Raw genomic sequence first — 25,471 nt, forward strand, 5'->3', positions numbered from 1 at the left:
TATCAGCTAGCCAGCGTTTCTGCTAAATTGTTTTTTTCCATTAAAAAACTGCTTACACACATAAAGAGAAAGAGAACTTCACAAAGAAATATAGAGTATTAAAGCTGGAAGGGAGCTTTATGATCATCTAAGCCAATGTACTTATACAGAAAAAAATGAGGCTATTAAGTTACCGAAGATCATCCAGCTGGTGGTAGATCTCATTTCTCAGCTACAGGCTCTCTTAGCACCCTGGTTCCCTCTTCTCTTTAAAGCATGACACCAGTAACACTTTTCAAAAAATTAATACATAATAGTTGTACATATTTTGGGGGTGCATGTGATATTATTATACATACATACAATGTGTAATGATCAAATCAGAGTGATTGGGATATCCATCTCCTCAAACATTTATTCTTTCTTTATGTTGGAAATATTCCAATTCTTCTCTTCTAGCTATTTTGAAATATATAATATATTGCTGTTAACTATAGTCACCCTACTGTACCATCAAACATGAGATCTTATTCCTTCTAACTGTGCTTTTGTACATATTCACCAATCTCTCTTCCTTGTCCCCTGCCCCACTTCTCTTGCCAGCCTCTGGTAACCACCAATCAACTCTCTACCTCTATGAGATCCACTTTTTTTTTTTTTTTTCTTTTTTTTTTTTTAGACAGCGTCTCACTCTGTCGCCCAGGCTGGAGTGCAGTGGCGCAATCTCGGCTCACTGCAAGCTCCGCCTCCCGGGTTCACGCCATTCTCCTGCCTCAGCCTCTCCGAGTAGCTGGGACTACAGGCGCCCGCCACCACGCCCGGCTAATTTTTTTGTATTTTTTTTAGTAGAGACAGGGTTTCACCGTGGTCTCGATCTCCTGACCTCGAATCACCTGATTTTTAAAACCCAAGTGATAGGAACCCAAAATTGGTCTTTCGAAGAGCAGTCTTCTCTCTGTGTCCCCATTCATGTTTTGCTGTAGAATGATAGGCTAGTGGTAATCTTCTGACTTCTTCAGGAAGGTTATACAATGGGGTTCATTTTAAAACACTTTGGGAGGCCACAGAGGGAGGATCACTTGATGCCAGGAGTTCAAGACTAGCCTGGTAACAGAGAGAGACCCCCCCATCTCTGCAAACATTTAAAAATTAGCTGGGCATGGTGGTGAATACCTGTAATCACAGCTACTCAAGAGGCAGAGGTGGGTGGATTGCTTGAGCTCAGGAATTTGAGGTTGCAGTGAGCTATGATATATATATCAGTGGCTCACACCCGTAATCCCAGCACTTTAGGAGGCTGAAGTCAGCGAATTGACCTGAACTCAGGAGATAGAGACCAGCCTGGGCAACATGGCGAAACCCCATCGCTATTAAAAATTAAAAAAAAAAAAAAAATTAGCTGGGCGTGGTGGCAGGTGCCTGTAATCCCAGCTACTTGGGAGGCTGAGGCAAGAGAATCACTTGAACCTGTGAAGCAGAGGTTGCAGTGAGCCAAGGTCACACCACTGTACTCCAGCCTGAGCAACAGTGAGACCCTGACTCAAAAAAAAAAAAAGAAGAAGGAAAAAAAAGAGTAAAAAAGGATAAATAAATAAACTTGGATTCACATCAAGAGAAGATTTATTCATCAAATTTCAGTAAAAACTTCTTCAAAATTGGTGGATGTGACTGAAAAATATGATTTAGTAAGTTCATGCTGTATTTCTTTTATTTGAATCCATGCTTCTCTGTGAGATAGCTTAAATATTATATATATACACAGTATACATACATTTATTTAGTATATATATTTATTTCATGAGAATAAAAGGATTTAAGAACTATTAATAATTTAAATGCTTATCAGGCAAGATAAAAAAATAAAGAGCATCCAAATGGAAAGACAGGAAGTCAGACTATCTCTGCAGATGACATGATTCTGTATCTAGAAAACTCTAAAGTCTCGGCCAAAACGCTCCTTCAGCTGATAAACAACTTCAGCAAAGTCTCAGAATACAAAACCAATGTACAAAAATCACCAGCATTCCTATACACCAACAACAGCCAGCAAGAGTCAAATCAGGAACTCAATCCCGTTTTCACAATCGCCACAAAAAGAATAAAATACCTAGGAATACAGCTAACCAGGGAAGTGAAAGATCTCTACGATGAGAATTACAAAACCCTGCTCAAAGAAATCAGAAATGACACAAATAAATGCAAAAACATTCCATGCTCGTGGATAGGAAGAATATCATTAAAATGGCTATACTGCCCAAAGCAATTTCTAGATTAAACGTTATTCCCTTTTTTTTCCCTCTGAGACAGAGTCTCGTTCTGTCGCCCAGGCTGGAGTGCAGTGGCGCAATCTCGGCTGACTGCAAGCTTTGCCTCCCGGGTTCACACCATTCTCCTGCCTCAGCCTCCCAAATAGCTGAGACTTCAGGCGCCTGCCACCACACCCGGCTCATTTTTTGTATGTTTAGTGGAGACGGGGTTTCACCGTGTTAGCCAGGATGGATTTGATCTCCTGACCTCGTGATCCACCCACCTCGGCCTCTCAAAGTGCTGAGATTACAGGCGTGAGACACCACACCTGGCCAATTCAACGTTATTCTATCAAACTTCCAATGACATTCTTCATAGAACTAGAAAAAACTATTTTAAAAATTCATATGGAACAAAAAAAAAATCCCGAATAGTGAAGGCAATCCTAAGTAAAAAGAACAAAGCTGGGGACATTACCCTACCTGACATCAAACCATACTACAGGATTACAGTAACCAAAACAACATGGTACTGGTACAAAAACAGACACATAGACCAATGGAACAGAATAGAGAGCCCAGAAATAAGGCCACACACCTATAACCATCTGATCTTTAACAAAGCTGACCAAAAAAAAAAGCAATGGGGAAAGGACTCCCTATTTAATAAATGGTGCTGGGATAACTGGCTAGCCATATGTAGAAGATTGAAACTGGACCCCTTCCTTACACCATATACAAAAATCAACTCAAAATGGATTAAAGACTTACATGTAAAACCTCGAGCTATAAAAACCCTGGAAGACAACCTAGGCAATATCATTCTGGACATAGGAATGGGCAAAGGTTTCATGACAAAGTTGCCAAAAGCAAAGCCAAGTGTGGTGGCTCATGCCTGTAATCCCAGCACTCTGGGAGGCCAAGGCAGGCAGATCACTTGAGGTCAGGAGTTTGAGACCAGCCTGGCTAACATGGTGGAACCCCGTCTCTACTAAAAATACAAAAATTAGCTGGGTGTGATGGTGAGCACCTATAATCCCAGCTACTCAAGAGGCTAAGGCAAGAGAATCACTTGAGCCCAGGAGGCAGAGATTGCGGTGAGCCTAGATCACACCACTCCACTCCAGCCTGGGTGACAGAGCAAGACTCTGTCTTAAAGAAAAAAAAAAAAAGAAAGAAAAAGAGATGCCAAAAGCAATTGTAACAAAAGCAAAAATTGACAAATGGGATCTATTAAACTAAAGAGCTTCTGCACAGCAAAAGAAACTATCATCAGAGTAAGAAGACAACCTAGAGAATGGGAGAGAAATTTTGCAAACTATACGTTGGACAAAGGTCCAATACCCAGCATCTATAAGGTACTTAAACAAATTTACAAGAGAGAAAACAAACAACTCCATTAAAAAGTGGGAAAAGGGCTTCAACAGACACTTCTCAAAAGAAGACATAAATGTGGCCAACATGAAAAAAAGCTCAACATCACTGATCATTGGAGAAATGCAAATCAAAACCACAAGGTACCATCACACACCAGTCAGAATGGCTATTGTTAAAAAGTAAAAAAAAAAAAAAAAAAAAAAAAAACTAAAAAAAAACAGATTCTGGCGAGGTTGCAGAGAAAAGGGAATGCTTATACACTGTTGGTAGGAATGTACATTAGTTCAACTATTGTGGAAAGCAGAGTGGAGAATCCTTAAAGATCTCAAAACAGAACTACCATTCGACCCAGCAATCCCATTACTGGGTATATACCCAAAGGAATATAAATCATTCTACCATAAAGACACATGCACTGGAATCAATCTAAATGCCCATCAATGGCAGACTGCGTCAAGAAAATGTGGAATATTATGCAGCCATAAAAAAGAAACAAGATCGGCTGGGCGCGGTGGCTTACGCCTGTAATCCCAGCACTTTGGGAGGCTGAGGCAGGCGGATCACGTGGCCAGGAGATCGAGACCATCCTGGCTAACACAGTGAAACCCCGTCTCTACTAAAAATACAAAAAAAATTAGCCTGACATGGTGGCAGGCGCCTGTAGTCCCAGCTACTCGGGAGGCTGAGGCAGAATTGCGTGAACCTGGGAGGCGGAGCTTGCAGTGAGCTGAGATTGCGCCTCTGCACTCCAGCCTGGGTGGCAGAGCAAGACTCTGTCTCAAAAAAAAAAAAAACATCATGTCTTTTGCAGGAACGTGGATGATGGATTTGGAGGCCATTATCCTTAGCAAACTGACACAGGAATAGGGAAGCAAGCACGGTATATCTTCACTTATAAATGGGAGCTAAACGACGAGAACTCATGCACACAAAGAGGGGAACAACAGACGCTAGGGCCTACTTGAGGATGGAGGGAGGAGGGAGAGGAGCAGAAAAAATAATTATTGAGTACTAGGCTTAATACCTGGGTGATGAAATAATCTGTACAACAAACCCCTGTGACACGAGTTTACCTATATAACAAAACTTCACATGTACCCCAAACCTAAAATAAAAATTATTTAAAAAAGACATACACGTGTATGTTCATTGCAACACTATTCACAGTAGCAAAGACATGGAATCAACCTAAATGCCCATCAATGGTAGACTGGACAGAGAAAATGTGGTACATATACACCATGGAATATTATGCAGCCATAAAAAGGAATGAGATCATATCCTTCGCAGAAATGTGGATGGAGCTGGAGACCATTATCCTTAGCAAACTAATGCAGGAACAGAAAACCAAATACTGCATGTTCTCACTTACAAGTGGGAGCTAAATGATGAGAACACATGGACACACAGAGAGGAACAACACACATTTGGGGCCCATGGGAGGGTGGTTGGTGGAAGGAAGGAGAGGATCAGAAGAAATAACAAATGGGTACTAGGCTTAATACCTGGGTGATGAAATAATCTGTATAAAAAGACCCCATGACATGCATTTACCTATGTAACAAACCTGCACATGTACCTCTGAACTTAAAATACAAGTTTTAAAAAGTAATGAAATTGCTTATTTGCTTTTTTTTTTTTTTTTTTTTTTTTGTAGAGATGTGGTCTTGCTATGTTGCCCAGGCTGGTCACAAGCGATCCTCCAGCCTTGGCCTCCCAAAGTGCTGGGATTACAGGTGTAAGCCACCATGCCCAACTTGGATGATCCTTTAAAATATATGTCTGTGTATCTTTTGTAATGTGCAATATATTATCACAATAGTACATGTTGGTTGAACCATATGAAATTGCCTTTTTTGTAGGTTAAAAATGGTAAAACATCAGCAATTTCAAATGGCTCAACATAACATATAATTCATAAGTCAATATATGTTAGGGGGCAGGCACACATTTTTAATTTTGTATTTTTTTGAGACAGAGTCTCACTCTGTTGCCCAGGCTGGAGTGCAGTGCTGCAATCATAGCTCACTGCAACCTTCAACTCCTAGGCTCAATCATCTCCCACCTCAGGCTCCTGAGTTGCTGGGACTCTAGGCACACACCACTGCACCTGGCTAGCTTTTTAACTTTTTGTTGAGAAGGAGGTCTCCCTCTGTTGCCCGGGCTGGTCTCAAACTCCTGGGCTCAAGGGATCCTCCTGCCTCAGCCTCCCAAAGTGCTGTTATTACAGGTGTGAGCTACCATGCTCAGCTATTTTTAAGTGAGAGGGATACGTGTTCAAAACCCTGGAGCTCTTAGGCTTGAGACTTTTAGTTAATTCATGTAATTGCAACAATCAGAGAGCTAAGGAGGCCCCAAGCTCACCATATCCTTGCTATCAAAAGTGTCTGACCCACAGTATATGTGATTCCATTGCTAGCCATAGCTAACGTGCCTTGTTTTGTATTTGCACTAAGCTGGCCAGATTCTAAGTAATTTAGAATTAATGTAATGTAAAACTATCATACAGCATATATTAACTTTTTTGAGCAGGGTCTCTTTCTGTCTCCCAAGCTGGAGTGCAGTGGTGTGATTTCGGCTCACTGCAGCCTCAACCTCCCCAAGCTCAGGTGATCCTCCCACCTCAGCCTCCCAAGTGGCTGAGACTACAGGCACGTGTCACCACGCCTGGCAAATTTTTTGTATATTTAGTAGAGAAGGGTTTTCACCATGTCCAGGCAGGTCTCGACCTCCTGGACTCAAGTGATCCACCTGCCTCGGCTTCCCACTTCCTGGGATTACAGGGGTGAACCCTCTCACCTGGCACACACAGTGTATTTTAAACTGTGGAGGTTGATGCCATCAGAATTTGGACTATGTTTGGTTTATTTAGGATAAACTCATTATTGGACCAGGCTTTGTCAATAGAACTGATTTATCAAGAAAACTCGACAAAGCCAGATGTGATTATTTAGTTTTTATCTCAAGCATCACATGAAGGAGTGAGGATAAGACTTCTAGTATTTTTCTGCGAAAAGCCAGCAAAATTCGGGGTCATCTTAAATCCTTTCTGAAATTCACCCAGGTTTAATTCACCCAGGTTTAATTGTTTTTAAGTCTGAAAAGATGTACTTTAAACAAGTAAAAGAAACAATAAAATACAACTTTTAATTTTTAAATGAAAAAGTAGCCAAATTTGTTCAAAATACAAAAAAGCAAACATTTTAAAAGAAAAAAAGGCCCAGAAAAGAAAAACACACAAAAAAGGAATTTTTCAAAAGACTGAAGCAATAAAACACAATTGATGTTTGTTACCTTTAGACAAAGGAAAGGGGGAACAGCAAAATGTGATTTTACTTTGCAATGCGTACTTTCTATAGTGTTTGGATTGCTGAAAGTATTTCCATTCATTACTCTTACTTTTTAATATATTGGGCCCAGTATGGTGGCTCATTCCTGTAGTTCCAGTGCTTTAAGAGGCCTGGGTAAGACAATAGCTTGAGGCCAGGAGTTCAAGAGCAGCCTTGGCAACATATTGAGAACCTGTATCTACAAAAAAAAATATATTTTTAATTAACTGGGTGGCTGGGCACGGTGGTTCATGCCTGTAATCCCAGCACCTTGGGAGGCCCAGGTGGGTGGATCACCTGAGGTCAGGAGTTTGAGACCAGCCTGGCCAACATGGAAAAACCCCATCTCTACTAAAAATACAAAATTAGCCAGGCTTAGTGGCACGTGCCGGTAATCCCAGCTACTCAGGAGGCCAAGGTAGGAGAATTGATTGAACCTGCGAGGCAGAGGGTGCAGTGAGCCGAGATTGTGCCATTGCACTCCAGCCTGGGTGACAAGAGCGAAACTCCGTCTCAAAAAACATTGCTGGGCATGGTGGCTCACTCCTGTCGTCCTACCTACTGCGAAGGCTGAGGTGGGAGGATTCCTTGAGCCCAGGAGTTCAAGGCTGCAGTGAGCTATTATTGAGCCACTGCACTCCAGCCAGGGACCGAGCAAGACCCTGTGTCTAAAATTTTAAAAAATAAAACAGAATACAAAAATAAAATAATAGGTTGTAATTTTAAAAGAATTATTTTTAAAAACCATGAAAAATGAAAAAACTTTAAAGCAGGAACTATTTAATTCTAAAAATATCTTAAGCAAAATAGGTGATTACCAAACATTCTTTCAAAATATTTATTTCAAGTAGAAATTGATATAATGTACTATATACAGGAAGACACCACATGTAAGATAAGTAAGTCAAAAAGTTTCAGGAATACACATTTATCACCAAAATATGAAAAACTCAAAATAATTTTACATCAGATACTTTAATTAAAAATAGTGTTCATGGGTTAAGGGTAGGGTTAAAAAAATAAAAAATTAAAAAAATAGTGTTCATTTATTAAAATACCAAGCCCCAGTCACCAACTAAGAAGAGAGAAGGTTCTACTCCCTAGAAATTCATACACACAGCCCTTATACAGTCATCACATACATTTTTATCTAATTGTCTCCTAAAAATCCCTTTTTGTTACTCCTTTTTTTTTTTTTTTTTTTTTTTGAGACGGAGTTTTGCTCTTGTTGCCCAGGCTGGAATGCAATGGCGCGATCTTGACTCACAGCAACCTCTGCCTCCCGGGTTCTAGCCATTCTCCTGCCTCAGCCTCCTGAGTAGCTGGGATTACAGGCATGTGCCATCACGCCCGGCTAATTTTGTATTTTTAGTAGAGACAGAGTTTCTCCATGTTGGTCAGGCTGGTCCTTTTTGTTACTCTTATGGGAATTAATCGGTGGGTTAAAAAAAATTTTTTTTAATAAATACATTTTTTTTTGTCTGGGCTCAGTGGCTCACGCCTGTAATCCCAGCACTTTGGGAGGCTGAGGCGGGTGGATCACCTGAGGTCAGGAGTTCAAAGCCAGCCTGACCAACATGGTGAAACTGAGTCTCTACTAAAAATACAAAAAATTAGCCAGGCGTGGTAGCTCATGCCTGTAATCCCAGCTACTTGGAAGGTTGAGACAGGAGAATCACTTGAATCCAAGAGGTGGAGGTTGCAGTGAGCTGAGATTGTGCCACTGTACTCCAGCCTGGGAGGCAAGAGCAAAACTCCATCACAAAACCAAACCAAACCTTTTTTTTTTTTTTCCAAAATGCTACTAAGCAACTACATCTGCCCTTGGATGATAGATTAAAATTGGGGTTTAATATCTAAATTATTTTTACAAAAGCAGAAATAGCTAAATAATGAGTCTCAGGTTAAGTAGGAGGTGGAGTGGGCGACTATCTAGGAAGAATTCATCACCTGATCAGCGAGTGACAACGCCGAAGGAGCTTTGAAAACTGGCTCTACCAGATAACACCTCTGTTGACATAGACCTTCTCTTTGTCCTAGAATCCTTTCTCAAAGGCATGCATGAGTGCACCAAAAACGAATCACCAGGGGAAAGAAAAGTAAAAGCTGACTTTCTGCCAGGAGTAGTATGCGGGCCAGGGGCTGCCCGAGAAGCCTCCAGCCTCTGTACACTCAGCAGGGATGCGCGGTGTCCTGGCTTGGGTGTCCCCAAGAGAACGTGGGGGGCAGGTCCCGGGGCAGGGCCCAAGAGACAGAGACAGATTCATTTGGATGAGGAGCCCTCGCCGCCCCTTGAGGAGACGCTGCGAGGGAGCAGACCCTCCCCCCAGGGGTCACCCCCTCCTAAGGATTGCTGCCCTCGGTTGATACCCTGGTCTCTGCCCTTTCCCCTGGGCCGTTTTCCTGCAGACCTCCCACCTCCTGGAGCGGAAGATGGAGGGGCGGGGGTCCTTCCTCTGGCTCTTCAGCTTCCGAAGCAGACTCAGTAGACTCGTCGTCGTAGAAGTCAATCGTGGCTTGCACTGGGAAACTGGCCAGTACTTGCTCCCCGGAACTCTGCAGGTATTCTTGACGCTTTGACATGGGTAAATAGACTCTAATATTTAAGAAACAAATACACCATTAATCAACCTGAACCTCGTCCTAAATCCCTTCTAGAGGGTGATTTCTCCCAGAAGCAGAGAACTCCCTGGTCTTCCTTTCTGGGCTTTGCCTTCACAACACACAGAATTTAAGTCATCAGAACAGAGAACTCTAGGCACCTATTGGAGGCACCTGGTGATAAACCTACCCCAGTTCAGAAGTGCGTTATAAATCTGACCGAGCCAGTCAATTTAGGCAGTCGCAAGGAAAAGGATGTGCTTCAAGGAAGGTAAAAGCAACTGAAAATATTGAGTTCCAAGATTAGGAGGCTCACTGATCAAATAGGGGACTTGACTCTTCTTAGATAATTGATGTCCCATTTCGGTGAAGCCCCACTCTCCCACCCCACCCTCTGTCCCCCGCAGCATGGGAAATGCTGTAACCCCTTGGGGTATGGAGGAAATTTACTCTGACATCTCTGAAACCCTGGTCTAGAGAAGCAGCTAATTTTTCCAGATGTTGCCATAAAGAAATTGGAGGCACAAGTCCCTTGCTCTGCCAGAATAAAAAAGATGTGCTTAGGAAAAAAGGGGTTTTATAGAATTTTGGATTTGCTCATACATGGCGAGTATTAAGATACCCCCTCCCCATAATCTTTTTTTTTTTTTTTTTTTTTTGAGAGGGAGTCTTGCTCTCTCACCCAGGCTGGAGTGCAGTGGCGCGATCTCGGCTCACTGCAACTTCTGCTTCCTGAGTTCAGTGATTCTCCTGTCTCAGCCTCCCAAATAGCTGAGATTACAGGCACCCACCACCATGCCTGGCTAGTTTTTGTATTTAGTAGAGATGGAGTTTCACCATGTTGGTCAGGCTGGTCTCGAACTCCTGACCTCAAATGATTCGCCCAACTCAGCCTCCAACAGTGGTGCGATTATACGCGTGAGCCACCACTCCCGGCCATAATCTCTTTTTTTTTTTTTTTTTTTTTTTTTAGACGGAGTCTCGCTCTGTCACCCAGGCTGGAGTGCAGTGGCGCAATCTTGGCTCACTGCAAGCTCCGCCTCCCGGGTTCACACCATTCTCCTGCCTCAGCCTCGCCGAGTAGCTGGGACTACAGGCGCCCGCCACCACTCCGGCTAATTTTTTTGTATTTTTAGTAGAGACGGGGTTTCACCGTGGTCTCGATCTCCTGACCTCGTGATCCGCCCACCTCGGCCTCCCAAAGTGCTGGGATTCCACCGTGAGCCACCGCGCCCGGCCAGCCGGCCATAATCTCTTATCCTTCACTTACTTTCTTTTTTGTTTTTGAGAAAGGGTCTCACTCTGCCACCCAGGCTGGAGTGCAGTGGGGCAATCATAGCTCACTGCAGCCTTAAACTCCTGGGCACAAGCCATCTCCCACCTGAGCCTCCTGAGTAGCTGAGACTACTGGTGCATGCCACCACGTCCAGCTAATTTTTATATTTTTCGTAGAGACAGTGTTTTGCCATATTGCCCAGGCTGGTCTGCAACTCCTGGGCTCAAGTGATCCTCCTGCCTCGGCCTCCCAAAGTGTGAGATTACAGGTGTGAGCCACCATGCCTCGACCTGCTTTTCATTCATTAATTTATTTGCATTTTTCTCTGTGGTCTTCTGAGGAAGTGAGTTTGTCAATTGATCACTGCTTATTTGCAAAGCTGATTTCAATATACTTTTTTTTTTCAGATAGGAAAGAAAAGGGAAAGAGAAAACACCCTTCTATAAAGAATGGATGATAGTTTCTTACTTCATAAGATATTCAATAGGCCAGTGGTTCTCAACCTCCAGGGGACATCTGGCAATGTCTGGAGACATTTTTGGTTGTCACAACCGAGGGGAAGCTACTGACATTTAGTGAGTAGAGGCCAGGAATACTGGTGAACACCCTGCGAGGCCCAGGATAGCTCCCACCGTGAAGAATTATCCAGCCCAAAGTGCCAATAGTGCTGAGGGTGAGAAATTCTGCAACAGACAGAATGTATATGTTCATCTAAGACAGAAATATGAGCATAGTTCCATTTTTAGCCATGTTTACAATTAGGTATTTATACTGAAGTATTCACAGGTGAATTCCTAGCATGTCTGAGATTTGCTTTAAAATATGCTGGGGTGGGACACAGTGGCTCATGTCTGTAATCTCAGCACTTTGGGAGGCCAAAGCAAGAGGATCACTTGAGCCCAGGAGTTTGAGACCAGCCTAAGCAACATGGCAAAACCCCATATCTGAAAAATAAAAAAATAAAAAATTAGCTGGGTGTGGTGGTGTGTACCTGTAGTCCCAGCTACTCCAGAGGCCGAGATGGGAGCCTGGAGAGGTGGAGGCTGCAGTGAGCTGGGATGGCACCACTGCACTCCAGCCCGGGCAACAGAGCAAGACCCTAACTCAAAATAAAATAAATAAATAAAATAAAATATGCTAACAACAACATAGTTGCGGGTGATAAGTATGATGAGCTCAGAACGTTGATAACTATTGAGGCCGGTGATGGGTACATGAGGTTCACTGTACTATTCACTCAACTTTTGTGTATGTCTGAAATTTTCTGTAATAAAAATATAAAGTGAAATTGTATATCCAGTGTACAATGCATGGCTGCAGCTGATGCTTTGTCAGTCACAGCATTTTCAACTAATCAAAAAGAGTGGCTGGGCGCGGTGGCTCACGCCTGTGATCACAGCACTTTGGAAGGCCAAGGCGGGTGGATTACCTGACATCAGGAGTTCAAGACCAGCCTGGCCAACGTGGTGAAACCCCACCTCTATTAAAAATACAAAAATTATCCAGGCATGGTGGCACGCACCTGTAATTCCAGCTACTTGGGAGGCTGAGGCAGGAGAATCGCTTGAATATGGGAGGTGGAGTTGCAGTTGAGCCAAGATCGTGCCACTGCACTCCAGCCTGGGCGACAGAGCAAGACTCCATCTCAAAAAAACAAATCAAAACAAAACAAAAAAAAACAGATGCATGGGTCTTTCCCTAGAGCAAGCAAATCAGAGTGCCTGGGAGAATCACCCAGGCATCTGTATTTTTAAAAGCTCCACTAGTAATTCTATGAGGATTGAAACCCATTGGTGTGGCCAGTAGCAGTGGCTCATGCCTGTAATCCCAACATTTTGGGAGGCCAAGGGAAGAGGATAGCTTAAGCCCAGAGTTCAAGACCAGTCTGGGCAATATAGTGAGACCTTGTCTCTACAAAAAAATTACATAATTAGCAGAGCATGGTGGCACATACCTGTGGTCCCAGCCACTTAGGAGGGTGAAGTAGGAGATCATTTAAGCCCAGGAGGCAGGGGTTGCAGTGAGCTGAGATTGTGCCACTGCACTCCAACCTGGGTGACAGAGTGAGACGTCAGAAGAGAAAAGAAAACTATTGGTGTAAGGCATACAAGGGAAGCTTCCTTCTGACCAGTCTGAGGAGCCTGAGCTTCATGCCTACACATGAGTGTCTTTCGGTTGTATTAAGCTTTCCAGTCTTCTTGGGCAACCAGGGCAAAGGCACCTGGTGGAGGCGGCCCAGGCAAGGTTAATTTTGGTAAAGAAGATCGAGAGAGACAGACAGAGAATAAGAGAGAGACAGAGACAGAGAGACAGGCAGAAATCCTGAACATGAGCCACTTGTCTAAAACGGACAGAGCGTAGATGGATACAGCAGTGAGAATCCTGGTCACCACCAGGACCATGACACACACTTGAGAGGCAGGAGGAAAAGGCTCTCTCAAAGGTGCTCGGCACCCACTGTGCTGGAGACAACCATTTACTCAACACATAGTTTTTTTTTTTTTTTTTGGAGACAAGAGTTTCGCTCTTGTCACCCAGGCTAGAGTACAATGGCGCGATCTCGGCTCACTGCAACCTCCACCTCCCAGGTTCAAGCGATTCTCCTGCCTCAGCCTCCCAAGTAGCTGGGATTACAGGTGCCCCCCACCATGCCCAGCTAATTTTTGTGTGTTTTTAGTAGAGACGGGGTTTCACCATGTTGGTCAGGCTGGTCTCGAACTCCTGACCTCAGGTGATCCACCCGCCTCAGCCTCCCAAAGTGCTGGGATTACAGGCATGAGCCACCATGTCCACCCTCAACACATAAGATTTTGAAGGTCGACTTTGCACTAGACAACATACTAGCTTATATTCCTGGTAGAACAATAGAAATATACCTTAATATCTAAGTTTTTATATATGCATACACAATTCATATGCAATTATATAAATATAATACAAGGCATAATTTGTAATGAGAAGTAGAAATAACAGGGTATAAAGAAAAGAGACAGGCCAATTGCACTTTGCAGAAAACACTGAATGAATGAATACATGAATGGATTCCAGAAATCCAACAAAATCTCCTTGGTATAAGGAAACTAAACAATACCAAAGAATACGTTGAATTATTTTCCACTTTGTTGAAAATCTATGTGGTTGAAGACACTAAAGCGTATTAATGCCTATATTAAAAGGAAATTACAGATTATTGATTATGAAGTCATATATTACCTTACAGGATGCTGAAACCCAAAGGCTCCCTTTGATCCAAAACTGTGTTGGTCAGCCCTAGGTCCAAGCTGTAACGACAGACACACACAAACACAGAGACGGTGCAGGAGTGTTGGAAGGTGACATCCTGAGGTTTTAGATCACAGAACGTAAGTTGTCTGCAATTGTTCATATCAATACCAATTTTAGAGTTTAGACACCTTATCAGTATTTGATAAGCCCGTGTTCCTGTTACTGCAGCCCAAAATGTCCCAGGCACTGTGAAGAATTCAGATGGAAGGAGTTGGACACAGTGCCTCAGTCCAGCATTTTACAGTCTAATGGGCAGAGATGCACATGTATGCTAATAACCAGCTACAAAGCATCACACGGCGAGATACCCATGATTCTAAGCATGAAGGAAGGTCAGGAACAGGTTCATGGAGGGCCTCGCAGAGACATCTGTGGCACGTGGGTTTGCAATTCTAAGACTATTTTGGCAGAGGAGAGCATCAAATTCAGAGTGGCAGTACCAGGTGTGGTAGCTCATGCCTGTAATACCAGCACTTTGGGAGGCTGAGGCGGGTGGAATCTGAAAATTTAGCTAGGCATGGGCGTGGTGGCGCATGCCTGTAATCCCAGCTACTTGGGAGGCTGAGGCACAAGAATCACTTGAACCTGGGAGGTGGAGGTTACAGTGAGCCAAGATCCTGCCACTGCACTCCAGCCTGGACGACAGAGCGACACTCTGTCCAAAAAAAAAAAAAAAAAAAAATCAGAGTGGCAGGAAAACAGAGGGCGCAGGTGGGGAGCCATGGGGAGTCTGGTGTGGAACACGTGAGACACTGTGATTGAGCAAAAGGCTAAAACGGTGACATTTGCCTTGAATACCCACTGTTGAGTTTAGGTTTGACTCTGGATACAGGAACTGGAGATGGATGTTTGAGTCAGGGAGTCCAACTATCAGATCTGTATTTCAAGGAGGGCAGTGGCCGCAGGGAGCTGTGCACAGATGAGGCTGGTGTAGAAAGGGCTTGGAGGAACCAGTCTTGGCAATTGATGGTGAAGAACTTCTGGATGAGGGCAGGATGTGAACTCAGGCTGGGCACGGTGGCTCACTCCTGTAATGGCAGCACTTTGGGAGATCCAGGTGGGCAGATCACTTGAGGTCAGGAGTTCAAGACCAGCCTGGCCAACACAGTGAAACCCAGTCTCTACTAATAATACCAAAAAAGTTATCTGGGCATGGTGGCGCGTGCCCCCCAGCTACTCGGGAGGCTGAGGCAGGAGAATCGCTTGAACCCGGGAAGCGGAGGTTGCAGTGAGCTGAGATCACACCACAGCACTCCAGCCTGGCGACAGAGTGAGACTCAAAAATAATAATAATAATAATAAATAAAGAGCTGAAATGGTTTGGGGCAGTGCATCAGAAATCTCAAATCTTCAGATTCCAAAGTTCAATTGGAACCAGATGAGAAACAGGACAAAACTTACTATGGCCTGACAAAGAAGGACTTTGACACCGTGAATCTCCACGCCATTCCATCCTGCAGGGACGCTGGGGTGGGTGGTGGGGGCAATGTGCACATGACATATATGAGCAAATTAGCCTGTAACGAGCCTCTGCAGACATTACATTTGACCTGCCATTTTTTTTTTTTTTTTTTTGAGACGGAGTCTTACTCTGCTCACCCAGGCTGGAGTGCAGTGGTGCGATCTTGACTCACTGAGATTCTCCTGCCTCAGCCTCCCGAGTAGCTGGGACTACAGGCGCATGCCGCCACGCCGGCTAATTTTTTGTATTTTTAGTAGATATGGGGTTTCACCATGTTTCGATCTCCTGACCTCGTGATCCACCCGCCTCGGCCTCCCAAAGTGCTGGGATTACAGGCGTGAGCCACTGCACCTGGCCCCAGCTGTATTTTCATAATTCACTGTGATGAGCTAAGAAAGTGATGAGGCTCTTTGGAACAAAATATTTTCCATAAAGTTGTTCACTCTTTCGGGGATACAGGAAGCTACTTCTTTGTTAAGCTCTGTTCGTAATTATAAAACACTCCTAATTCCTCAGGCCCTACTTTATGGCCACAAGCAATCTTGCCCTGCTAACGGCTATTTGGCGCCCTGCGATCAGACAGGGCCTAACTCGGCAGTGGCAGGTGTCAGAGAAAGAATAACTTCTGTAAATGGTCCATCTAACTGGACCCTGTTAAAACATTCAGCACACCTTTATCCACTTTAAAAACTTTACCCCACAAACATATGCAGCTTTAAAAGTTTTATGCCAGGCAGGGCGCAGTGGCTCATGCCTGTAATTACCAGCACTGTGGGAGGCGAAGGCAGGAGGATCACGATCTGAGGTCAGGAGTTCGAGACCAGCCTGGCCGACATAGTGAAACCCTGTCCCTATTAAAAATGCAAAAATTAGCCGGGCATGGTGGCGCACGCTTGTAATCCCAGCTACTTGGAGGCTGAGGCAGGCGAATCGCTTGAACCCAGGAGGCAGAGGCTGCAGTAAGCTGAGATTGCAGTGAGCTGAGATTGCACCATTGCACTCCAGCCTGGGCGACGAGCGAAACTCCGCCTCAAAAAAAAAAATTTATGCCATAAATATCCTGATTGTTTTCCAAAAGGATCCTTTGTCCGCTGAGGGAAATGTCTAAATATTCACATTTTATAATGAAACACGAGAACAGAAATGTGCACAAGGCAAGCACTGTGTTTAAGGTATGTGCGAGTGTGTTTTCCTATGAGCCTGAGGACTGACAGGTGCAGAGAGGCTTTCAGTGGGGGTCAGCCCTCTCCTCCCCGTTCGAGTCTCTGACCGGGCTAGGGCTAAGGAGTGGGAGCCTGGCAGATAGGACAGGCCCAGAAGAACAAACAGTCCCTGATGTTTTCCAGGAAACTGCCTCCCTGGCAGTGCCCACAAGTGGCCAGGAGGGAAACGCAACAGAGATCAAGAAAGGTGCAGGTAGGGGAGGGAGATAGCTCCCTAGGGGTTGTAGGGGCATGAAGTGGGTGAGGGTGACCCTGCTGCTCAGAGCACAGGGCCTTGAGGCCTTCCCTGTGCTTGAGGGTTTTTTGGGTTTTGTTTTTGAGATAGGGTTTCATTCTGTCTCCCACGCTGGAATGCAGTGTCCAGATCTCAGCTCACTGCAACCTCTGCCTCCCAGGTTCAAGCGATCCTCCTGCCTCAGCATCCTGAGTAGTTGGGATTACAGGCGCACACCACCACCGCCCGGCTAACTTTTGTATTTTTAGTAGAGACAGGGTTTCACCATGTTCGTGAGGTCAGTCTCGAACTCCTGACCTCAGATGATCCGACCGCCTCGGCCTCCCAAAGTGCTGAGATTACAGGGTGAGCCACACGCTCGGCCTACTTGAGGTTTTATTCTAGTTTTGCTTTGCTTGCCGGGAGCCCTGATACAGGTCACCAGGCGTTAGCCCTCCTCACCGCCACTCCAGCCAGTGGCATTTTTGAGAAATACAGAAGAGGGCTTGGGAGCTGGGGAATTATCCTGCTTTGTCGGGCGAGGGCGCTGTTGAGCAAGAAGCGTTCCTTCCCCGCGCTGGGCAGCTCTCGTCGGTGGGCTGCCGGGAACCCAGCGCGGTGCACAGTACCAGAGCACAGACTGGCGCTGGCCGCTCTGCGCAACCAGCTGGACTCTGCAAAGAGCGGGCTCCGGGCTGGGGGCGAGGATTGGCGGGCTCTACAGCCCCCAGGGAACAACCACTCTTCCCACACGCACATCCGTGGACAGAACTACTTCAGCGTGACAGGCTACCTGCCGATCAGCGAGAAAGTTAACGTTTAACATTTCTCTGCAAGTAAACTTTTCTCACAAACGGCCTTATCATAACAGAAAACAAAACCCCAAACCGTCTGTCTTACTTAGGGAGCGTGCTATCGTATTTTTATTCCTGCAAGAAACTGATAGGCTCCACATCCATTTCATTTAAAAGAAAACTGGATAATTGTAAACATCTATATTCTCACACAAGCACCTTTAAATTTTATGTTTAAGAACTAAGTTTGAATGCAAAAGAAGGGATTATTTTACATTATTTAGACATATGTATAAAAAATCGGGGAGTAAAAATCATCTCTTGTTAATTGATTTATCTTTTATCTGCTTCCTTCTTTGAAGTAAATTAAAATTCCCAATATTCAGATTAATTTAATAAAGTCGCATAAATATCAAAAGACGGTGAAGGTCTGTTTTCCCACAATCAAGTTTTCTTACCATATTACAAATAACTGCACGCTAGGCCATATAACACGTGTTATGTAAATTCAATACATGGTCTTTCCCAGCCTAATTCTTCAGTGTTTTAAGAGTCATCAAAAAAATAAATTAAGTAAAAGTCATCAATTTATATTTTAAAATATAACAAAGGAAAGGTAAATTCTATGAAGGCAAGTCATTACATCAGTAAGTATAAAGCAATTGAGTTACCAATGCAGAGTAACAAAAGAATGGTGGAGGTCATTAATCTTGCCCACAAAGCCCTCTGCTTGAGTGTATTTGCTCAGACAACATGAGATACCCCAGGAGTGCTTGACGGGGCTGAAAGTGCTTCAGAAAGGGCCAGACGCGGGGTGGGGGCTTTTAACCGCAACTCTGGGCACCTCAGATGGGGCTCAGTCCTATTTGCTCTGTGGCACCGGCCCAACGCTAATGGTGCTCTCAGCTTTTCTCTAAGGCAAGCGGTAGTGGCAGCCTTCTCCCCTCCCCTCCTGACCTGTTGCTTTGCAGAAGAAACCCCAACAGGGAGGACATTCCTTATAATTCTTATGAAACGACTATGCTTTTTTTTTTTTTGGAGACGAGTCTTGCTCTGTCGCCCATTGGAGTGCAGTGGCGTGATCTCGGCTCCCTGCAACCTCCGCCTCCCGGGTTCAAACAATTCTCCTGCCTCAGTTTCCTGGGATTACAGGTGTGCACCACCACGCCCAGCTAATTTTTGTATTTTTAGTAGAGACCGGGTTTCGCCATGTTGGCCAGGCTGGTCACGAACTCCTGACTTCAGGTGATCCACCCGCCTCGGCCTCCCAAACTGCTGAGATTACAGGCCCGAGCCACCGCGCCCGGCCTACGACTATGCTTTTATAGTGGGTTTGCTTTTTTAGGAAGGAGAAGCCACCAGGAGCCCAATCTATAATGCGACAAAGGTCTGATTAACACCTTACTCATTCAGGTTCCAACTCTCAGACCCCGAGGCGCTCCTGGGTTAGACGCCCAAGGGACGGCCCTGCGCAGGAGGTCCCTTTATTTTAAAAGGCGGTGCCACTTTCTGGCTGGACGGGTTACCTACAACGCCCGCACTGAACCTTACCGGCCTTCCCGTTCTGGTCAGCTCAGCATCTCCAGGTGTCTGGATCCAAGGTCGCCATGGCGCGGGGCTGGAACGGCAAGCGCCAGGAGAGAGTGAACCCTGGGCACTTCTGCTGCCTTCAAACTATGCCATGAGAGTTATTCTTAGTTCCAGTGCCTGCCTGAAAAAGAGGCACCAGACCCCCCAGGAACTTTCCCTGGAGTTCTCAGGGCTGTGGATAAATTACTGTCATTTATGTTTTTTCTCTCCTGCTACGTCCCCAGTTCTCTGCCTCCAGTTAAGCTTTGAGAAGGGAGGTCCCGAATCTCACACAATTATCCGAGAACCCATTAGTTGAGAGATTTCTCTCCCTGCAAATCCTGGCTGAATTATTCAATTCGGGGTTCCCTAACTATAGCTGTCTACTTTGTCACCGGTTGATTTCAATCACGCCACCTTGGTCACTGAAGGAGCTTGATTCTACAGAGATGATTTTACAGAGTTGTAGGATGAAAAACAAACAAACAAAAAAAGAGGGCTGGGCGCGGTGGCTCACGCCTGTAATCCCAGCACTTTGGGAGGCTGAGGTTAGTGGATCACTCGAGGTCAGGAGTTCGAGACCAGCCTGGCCAACATGGCGAAACCCCGTCTCTACTAAAAATACAAAATTTAGCCGGGCGTGGTGGCTGGTGCCTGTAATCCCAGCTACTCACGAGGCTGAGGCAGGAGAATCGCTTGAACCCGGGAGGCGGAGGTTCCCATGAGCCGAGATGACGCCATTGCACTCCAGCCTGGGCGACACAGTGAGACCCTGTCTCAAAAAAAAAAAAAAAAAAGAGGGAATCTTTCTCCTGCCTGGCTACCTGGCCCATCCGGCCTACCCGGTCCCTTCCCTACCTCCCTGGCGAATTTGATTTCCTACAACGTTACTGTCTTTAAAATGGCTGGTGCCCAGGGACAGCGAACGCCGAGCCCCCAATCCAGGGACAACAGAAACGGCTACTGAGAAAGTAGCAAAGTGAGAGATTGCCTTTGCAAGGCTGGCTTAGGAGCCCGAGACTTCAGTGTCCCCGGCTGGCGAATTGAGATCTCCTCTACACGGAAGCGTCGGCCCCTTTCCTGGCCAGCTACATCCTGGGCCTCCGCACTTCAGAGCTGTGCGTTGGAACCGGAGAACTGAGCGCCCCTCCCGGGAACCCGGCTGCCGGCTCAGGAGCTTGCTTGGCGTCGCCGTCGAGCTCTGGAGCTCCGCTGGGAATCGGGGGTTCAGTAGCGCCCCAGCCTCCCGCTCGCTGCGCTCCCCGCACCGCCACCGCGCACGCCTCTCTGCGCGTCCACCGGGGCGCGGGGCCACCCTCACCTCTCCGGCCCGCGCGGTGGCGGAGGCCTCCAGGGAGCGTCCCCGGGGCAGTGACAGCCGCGTCCCCGCGCCTTCCGGGCTCCGGCCGCCGCCTCGGGCTCCATGGTGCCGGCGGAGCCCGCGCCCCCTGCTGCGGCGCTGGCCTACGAGCGCGCCTAGATCCACTCGGGCTAACGCGCTCACCTACCCGCGCGCCAGGTTTAAAAACGGGGGCGGGGCGGCGCGGGCAACCGCGGGGAAGGGGCAGGACCCCAGGAGCTCCGTGAGGGGTGCGGAGGGGGCCGCAGGGTACGGAGGGAAAGCCCGGGGCGGATGAGCGGAGGGGACCAGAGAAGTTCCGGGAGGGGACCAGGGAGCCGGGGATGGGGAGGGGACGAGAAAAGCTCAAGGAGGTGAGTCCGGCAGGCCCGGGCAAGGGTGGTGACGGGACAAAGAAAAGCCTGGGAGGGGGCACCAGGGAAGGGGTGACCAGAGGATGGAGGTACCGGGATTGGGGCCACGAGCTCGGGCTGGAGACAGCGGGAAGTGACCCAGGAACCCGGGAGAGGAAAGCGAGGCCCGCGGGCTAGGGGCGTTTCCGTCGGGCGCACTCCCTCGGGTACTGGGGGGACCCGCGCTCACCCGCTGGGCTTCCCCTGCCGGATGTGAGATGTGAGGAGTCCCGGCTTCTCCGTCCCTCTGTGGTCCCCGCGGCCTCGGGCTTTGGTCCTATGCGAGCATCGGATTCCCTGGGTTTCCGGAGAATCTCGCTTCCACCGCCTTAGAGCGGCAGCGGGGCTTGGGGGACATCTACCGAATCCTCGGGTCCGCGTCGACCGGCCTTGCCTTCGGTGCTGGACAGCGGGATCCCGGACGCCCCGACGCCAGGGCTCGAACCCGTGGCGAAGCGGGTGGGGTGGGGCGCGGCGACCCTTCCAGGAGACAGAAGGCCAGGAATGGAACCGAGCAAGAGGGGTGCTACGAGCGCACCCTTCCCACCGATGGCGGTCTTGGAAAGAATGCGAATTTTTAATAAAGCCGGGAGCGGCGGGCTTCTTCGGTTAGCCCCAGCCAGGCTTAGAAAGCGCCTCCCGACCAGCAGGAGCGACCTTGCGCGACCCTGGGGACACTTCCCCGGGCGTCGCTGGAGCGCCGCTGCTACCATCACCAGCGCAAGGCCAGGGTGGGAAAAAGCGGTTTCACGCGTAGTGCACTGCGACAGAACACCAAAGGCGCTGGAGGGCCGCGGGCCTGGACCCCCGGGCTCCTCAGGGGTAGTTACTTTATATAATTTAAGTTACTGTGATGGATGTTAAAAAATCGAAGAACTAGGCCGGGCGCGGTGGCTCACACCTGTAATCCCAGCACTTTGGGAGACCGAGGCAGGTGGATCACTTGAAGTCAGGAAGGATCAGTCTGGCCAATATGGTGAAACCCGTCTCTACTAAAAATACAAAAATTAGCCAGGCTTGGTGGCAGGCGCCTGTAATCCCAGCTATTTGGGAGGCTGAGGCAGGAGAATCGCTTGAACCTGGGAGACGGAGGTTGCAGTGAGCTCAGAGTGCCACTGCACTCCAGCATGGGAGACAGAGAGAGATTTCCTTTCAAAAAAAAAAAAAATCGAAGAACTTCCTCAAGGTGCGGTGGCTCATGCCTGTAATCCCAGCATGTTGGGAGGCCCAGGCGGGTGGATAACCTGAGGTCGGGAGTTCGAGACCAGCCTGGCCAACATGATGAAACCCCGTATCCACTAAGAAAAATTCAAAAAAATAGCCGGGCGTGGTGGCGGGCGCCTGTAATCCCAGCTACTTGGGAGGTTGAGGCAGGAGAATCGCTTGAACCCGGGAGGCAGAGGTTGCAGTGGGCCGAGATCACACCAGTGCACTCTAGCCTGGGCAACAAGAGCGAGACTCTGTCTCAAAAAAAAAAAAAAAAAAAAATCGAAGAACTTCAGAGATTAAAGTGTTTTCACATTTTTTAAATTAAGATTCTGAGCAACAATAATTAAATCTAAATAAACGCAAACATTTAAGGGGGGAATTAATGGGAGGAGGCTAGAAGGAGGCAAAGAACATCAGTGGACCACGTTGCAACAATAAGATACCGTATTTAATCTAAATGCAGAATGGGGTTTTACAAGAACACTGGGCAAGGCGCGGTGGCTCACTCCTGTAATCTGCGCACTTTGGGAAGCAGAGGCGGGCAGATCACTTGAGGTCAAGAGTTCCAGACCAGCCTGGCTGAAATGGTGAAACCCTGTCTCTACAAAAATACAAAAATTAGCCAGGCGTGGTGGAGTGGGCCTGTGGTCCCAGCTACTCAGGAGGCTGAGGTGGGAGGATTACCTGAGCTCGAGGAAGTTGAGGCTGCAGTAAGACATGATCACTCCACTGCAGCCCAGCCTGGGCCACAAAGTGAGATGCTGCTGGGCAACGCAAAGATATATATATATATATATATATATATGATTTTTTTTAAAAAAGAAAAGAAAATGAAAGAACATTGGGCAACCTGCTGCAGAAGGGGTGTTTTCGTTGTGTTTTTTTTGGGTTGTTTTTTGAGACAGAGTCTTGCCCTGTTGCCCAGGTTGGAGTGCAGTGGCATGCTCACGGCTCACGGCTCACTGCAGCCTCAACCTTCCAGGCTCAAGTGATCCTTCCACCTCAGCCTCCCAAGTAGCTAGGACTACAGGTGTACACCACCATGCCTGGCTAGGTGTGGATGTTTTTAAATGAGTGTCTTCTAGGTAGCTGGTGGCAAAGCAATGAAAAAGTTTGATAAGGTGTATCGTGTGCCATAAAAATGTTCACCCAGGCCGGGTGTGGTGACACATGCTTGTGGTCCCAGCTACTGAGGAGGCTGAGGTGGGAGGACTGTTTGAACCCAGGAGTTGCAGGCTGCAGTGAGCCATGATCATGCCACTGCACTCCAGCTTGGGCAACAGAGCAAGACCCTAAGATCCTGTCTCAAAAAATGCACAACAAAAATGAAAGTTCACCTTTTGTCCCAGTAATTCTACTTGTGTCTATACTACAGATGTATTCTGAAATGGGAATGAAGATGTATTTAATCAGAGAGCGCTGCTTACACTGTTGAAAAACTATGTCCAAAAATACGGCAATGGTTAAATAAATGATGGTAGAATAGTATGCAGCTAATAAAAATATGTTTAGAGTTTTGAACAGCATGGGAAAAAACACAACACAAAGTGAAAAGAACAAAACTGTATGCGTAGGATGTGAACTATATTCAAAGGCTACAAATAAAACAGAAGTGCCTGCTGAGTGCTGACATTTCTAAAGATTTGGAAACTTGTTTAAACTTGTTTTCTAAATTTTCAACAATGAATATATTACTCTTTATTGTGATAAAAGGTACATAACATAAAATTTACCATTTTAACCATTTTCAAATGTACATTTCAGTGGCATTAAAACCACTCACACTGTTGTGCAACCGTCCCCACATCTCCAGAACTTTTTCATCATCCCAAACCAAACACTGTACCCGTGAAACAGTACTCCTCATTCCCCATCCCCTGCCATTGGTAACCACCACTCCGCTTTCTGTATCTATGCATTTGACCATTCCAGACACCTCACAGAAGTAGAATCATTTGATCTTTTCTGGAGCATACATTAATTTGTAATCCTCCCCTTAACCCTGCAAATCAGGCATCATCCTCAGTTTACAGATTAAGAAACTGGAGTTTCCAGAGGTTAAGTAACTGGTACAGAGAGGCAGGACTCGAGTTCCTGTCAGATACCTGGGCTGTAGAAAGTGAATGCCACGGCCAGGCGTGGTGACTAACCCCTATAATCCCAGCACTTTGGAAGGCCAAGGCAGGTGGATCATGAGGTTAGGAGTTTAAGACCAGCCTGGCCAACACAGTGAAACCCCATCTCTACTAAAAATACAAAAATTACCCGGGTGTGGTGGAACCTGGGAGGCGGAGGTTGCAGTGAGCCGACACTGCACCATTGCCCTCTAGCCTGGGTGACAGAATGAGACTCTGTCTCAAAAAAAAAAAAAAAAAAAAAAAGAGAGGAGAAAAAGAAAGTGAGTGCCACTAAAAATAAATTTGAAGGGCTGGGCATGGTGGCTCACATCTGTAATCCCAGCACTTTGAGAGACCAAGGCAGGTGGATCACATTAGGTCAGGAGTTTGAGACCAGCCAGGCCAACGTGGTGAAACCCTGTCACTACTAAAAAAAAAAATACAAAAAATTAGCCAGTCATGGTGGTGTGCACCTGTAATCCTAGCTACTCCGGAGGCTGAGGCAGGAGAATCGCTTGAACCCGGGAGGTGGAAGTTGCAGTGAGCCAAGATTGCATCACTATACACCAGCCCAAATGACAGAGTGAGACTCTGTCTCAAAAAAATAAATATAAAATAAAATAAAAATAAATTTAAAGAGCAAAAAGACCAAACTCAGCACCTGCAGGCAGTAGACGTTCTATTTTCTCTTATTTTTTTTTTTCCTTCGGCCAAGTACAATATAAGACCACCATGGCCAAAGCTGGGACAATTCGAGCAACAAAATAAAGTAGTATTTGTTTATAACTCGAGGTATAAAATAAATATTCTTGAGCATATATTGATATCAGTAAATATTGAATAAATGAAAATACGGGGAGAATAGACAAATTTCCTTAGTAGAATTCCAAATAATTTATGTGGATAATCTGTCCTTGGGGAGGTAGAACGTAGCTACATAAACCATAATTAAAATCCGTAACTATGCGTGTTTTTGTTGAAAATGTATTTAATGAAAAATAAATTTGCTGGTAATGTAAAATGAGATTTTTTTGTTTG

At 46.3% G+C, this 25,471-nt stretch overlaps 1 protein-coding gene across 1 annotated transcript; it reads right to left on the minus strand.

Moving 5' to 3' along the window:
* Positions 1 to 9,194: 9,194 nt before the first annotated feature.
* On the minus strand, positions 9,195 to 20,780 carry RIPPLY3 (ripply transcriptional repressor 3). Its single transcript, XM_032175455.2, is given in 5 exon segments — positions 9,195 to 9,322; positions 9,325 to 9,527; positions 14,022 to 14,089; positions 19,338 to 19,404; positions 20,677 to 20,780. Coding segments are annotated over 5 exon segments (570 nt in total).
* Positions 20,781 to 25,471: the final 4,691 nt, after the last annotated feature.

The sequence above is a fragment of the Hylobates moloch genome, unplaced genomic scaffold (assembly GCF_009828535.3).
Source record: "Hylobates moloch isolate HMO894 unplaced genomic scaffold, HMol_V3 SCAFFOLD_14, whole genome shotgun sequence".
Lineage (NCBI taxonomy): Eukaryota > Metazoa > Chordata > Mammalia > Primates > Hylobatidae > Hylobates > Hylobates moloch.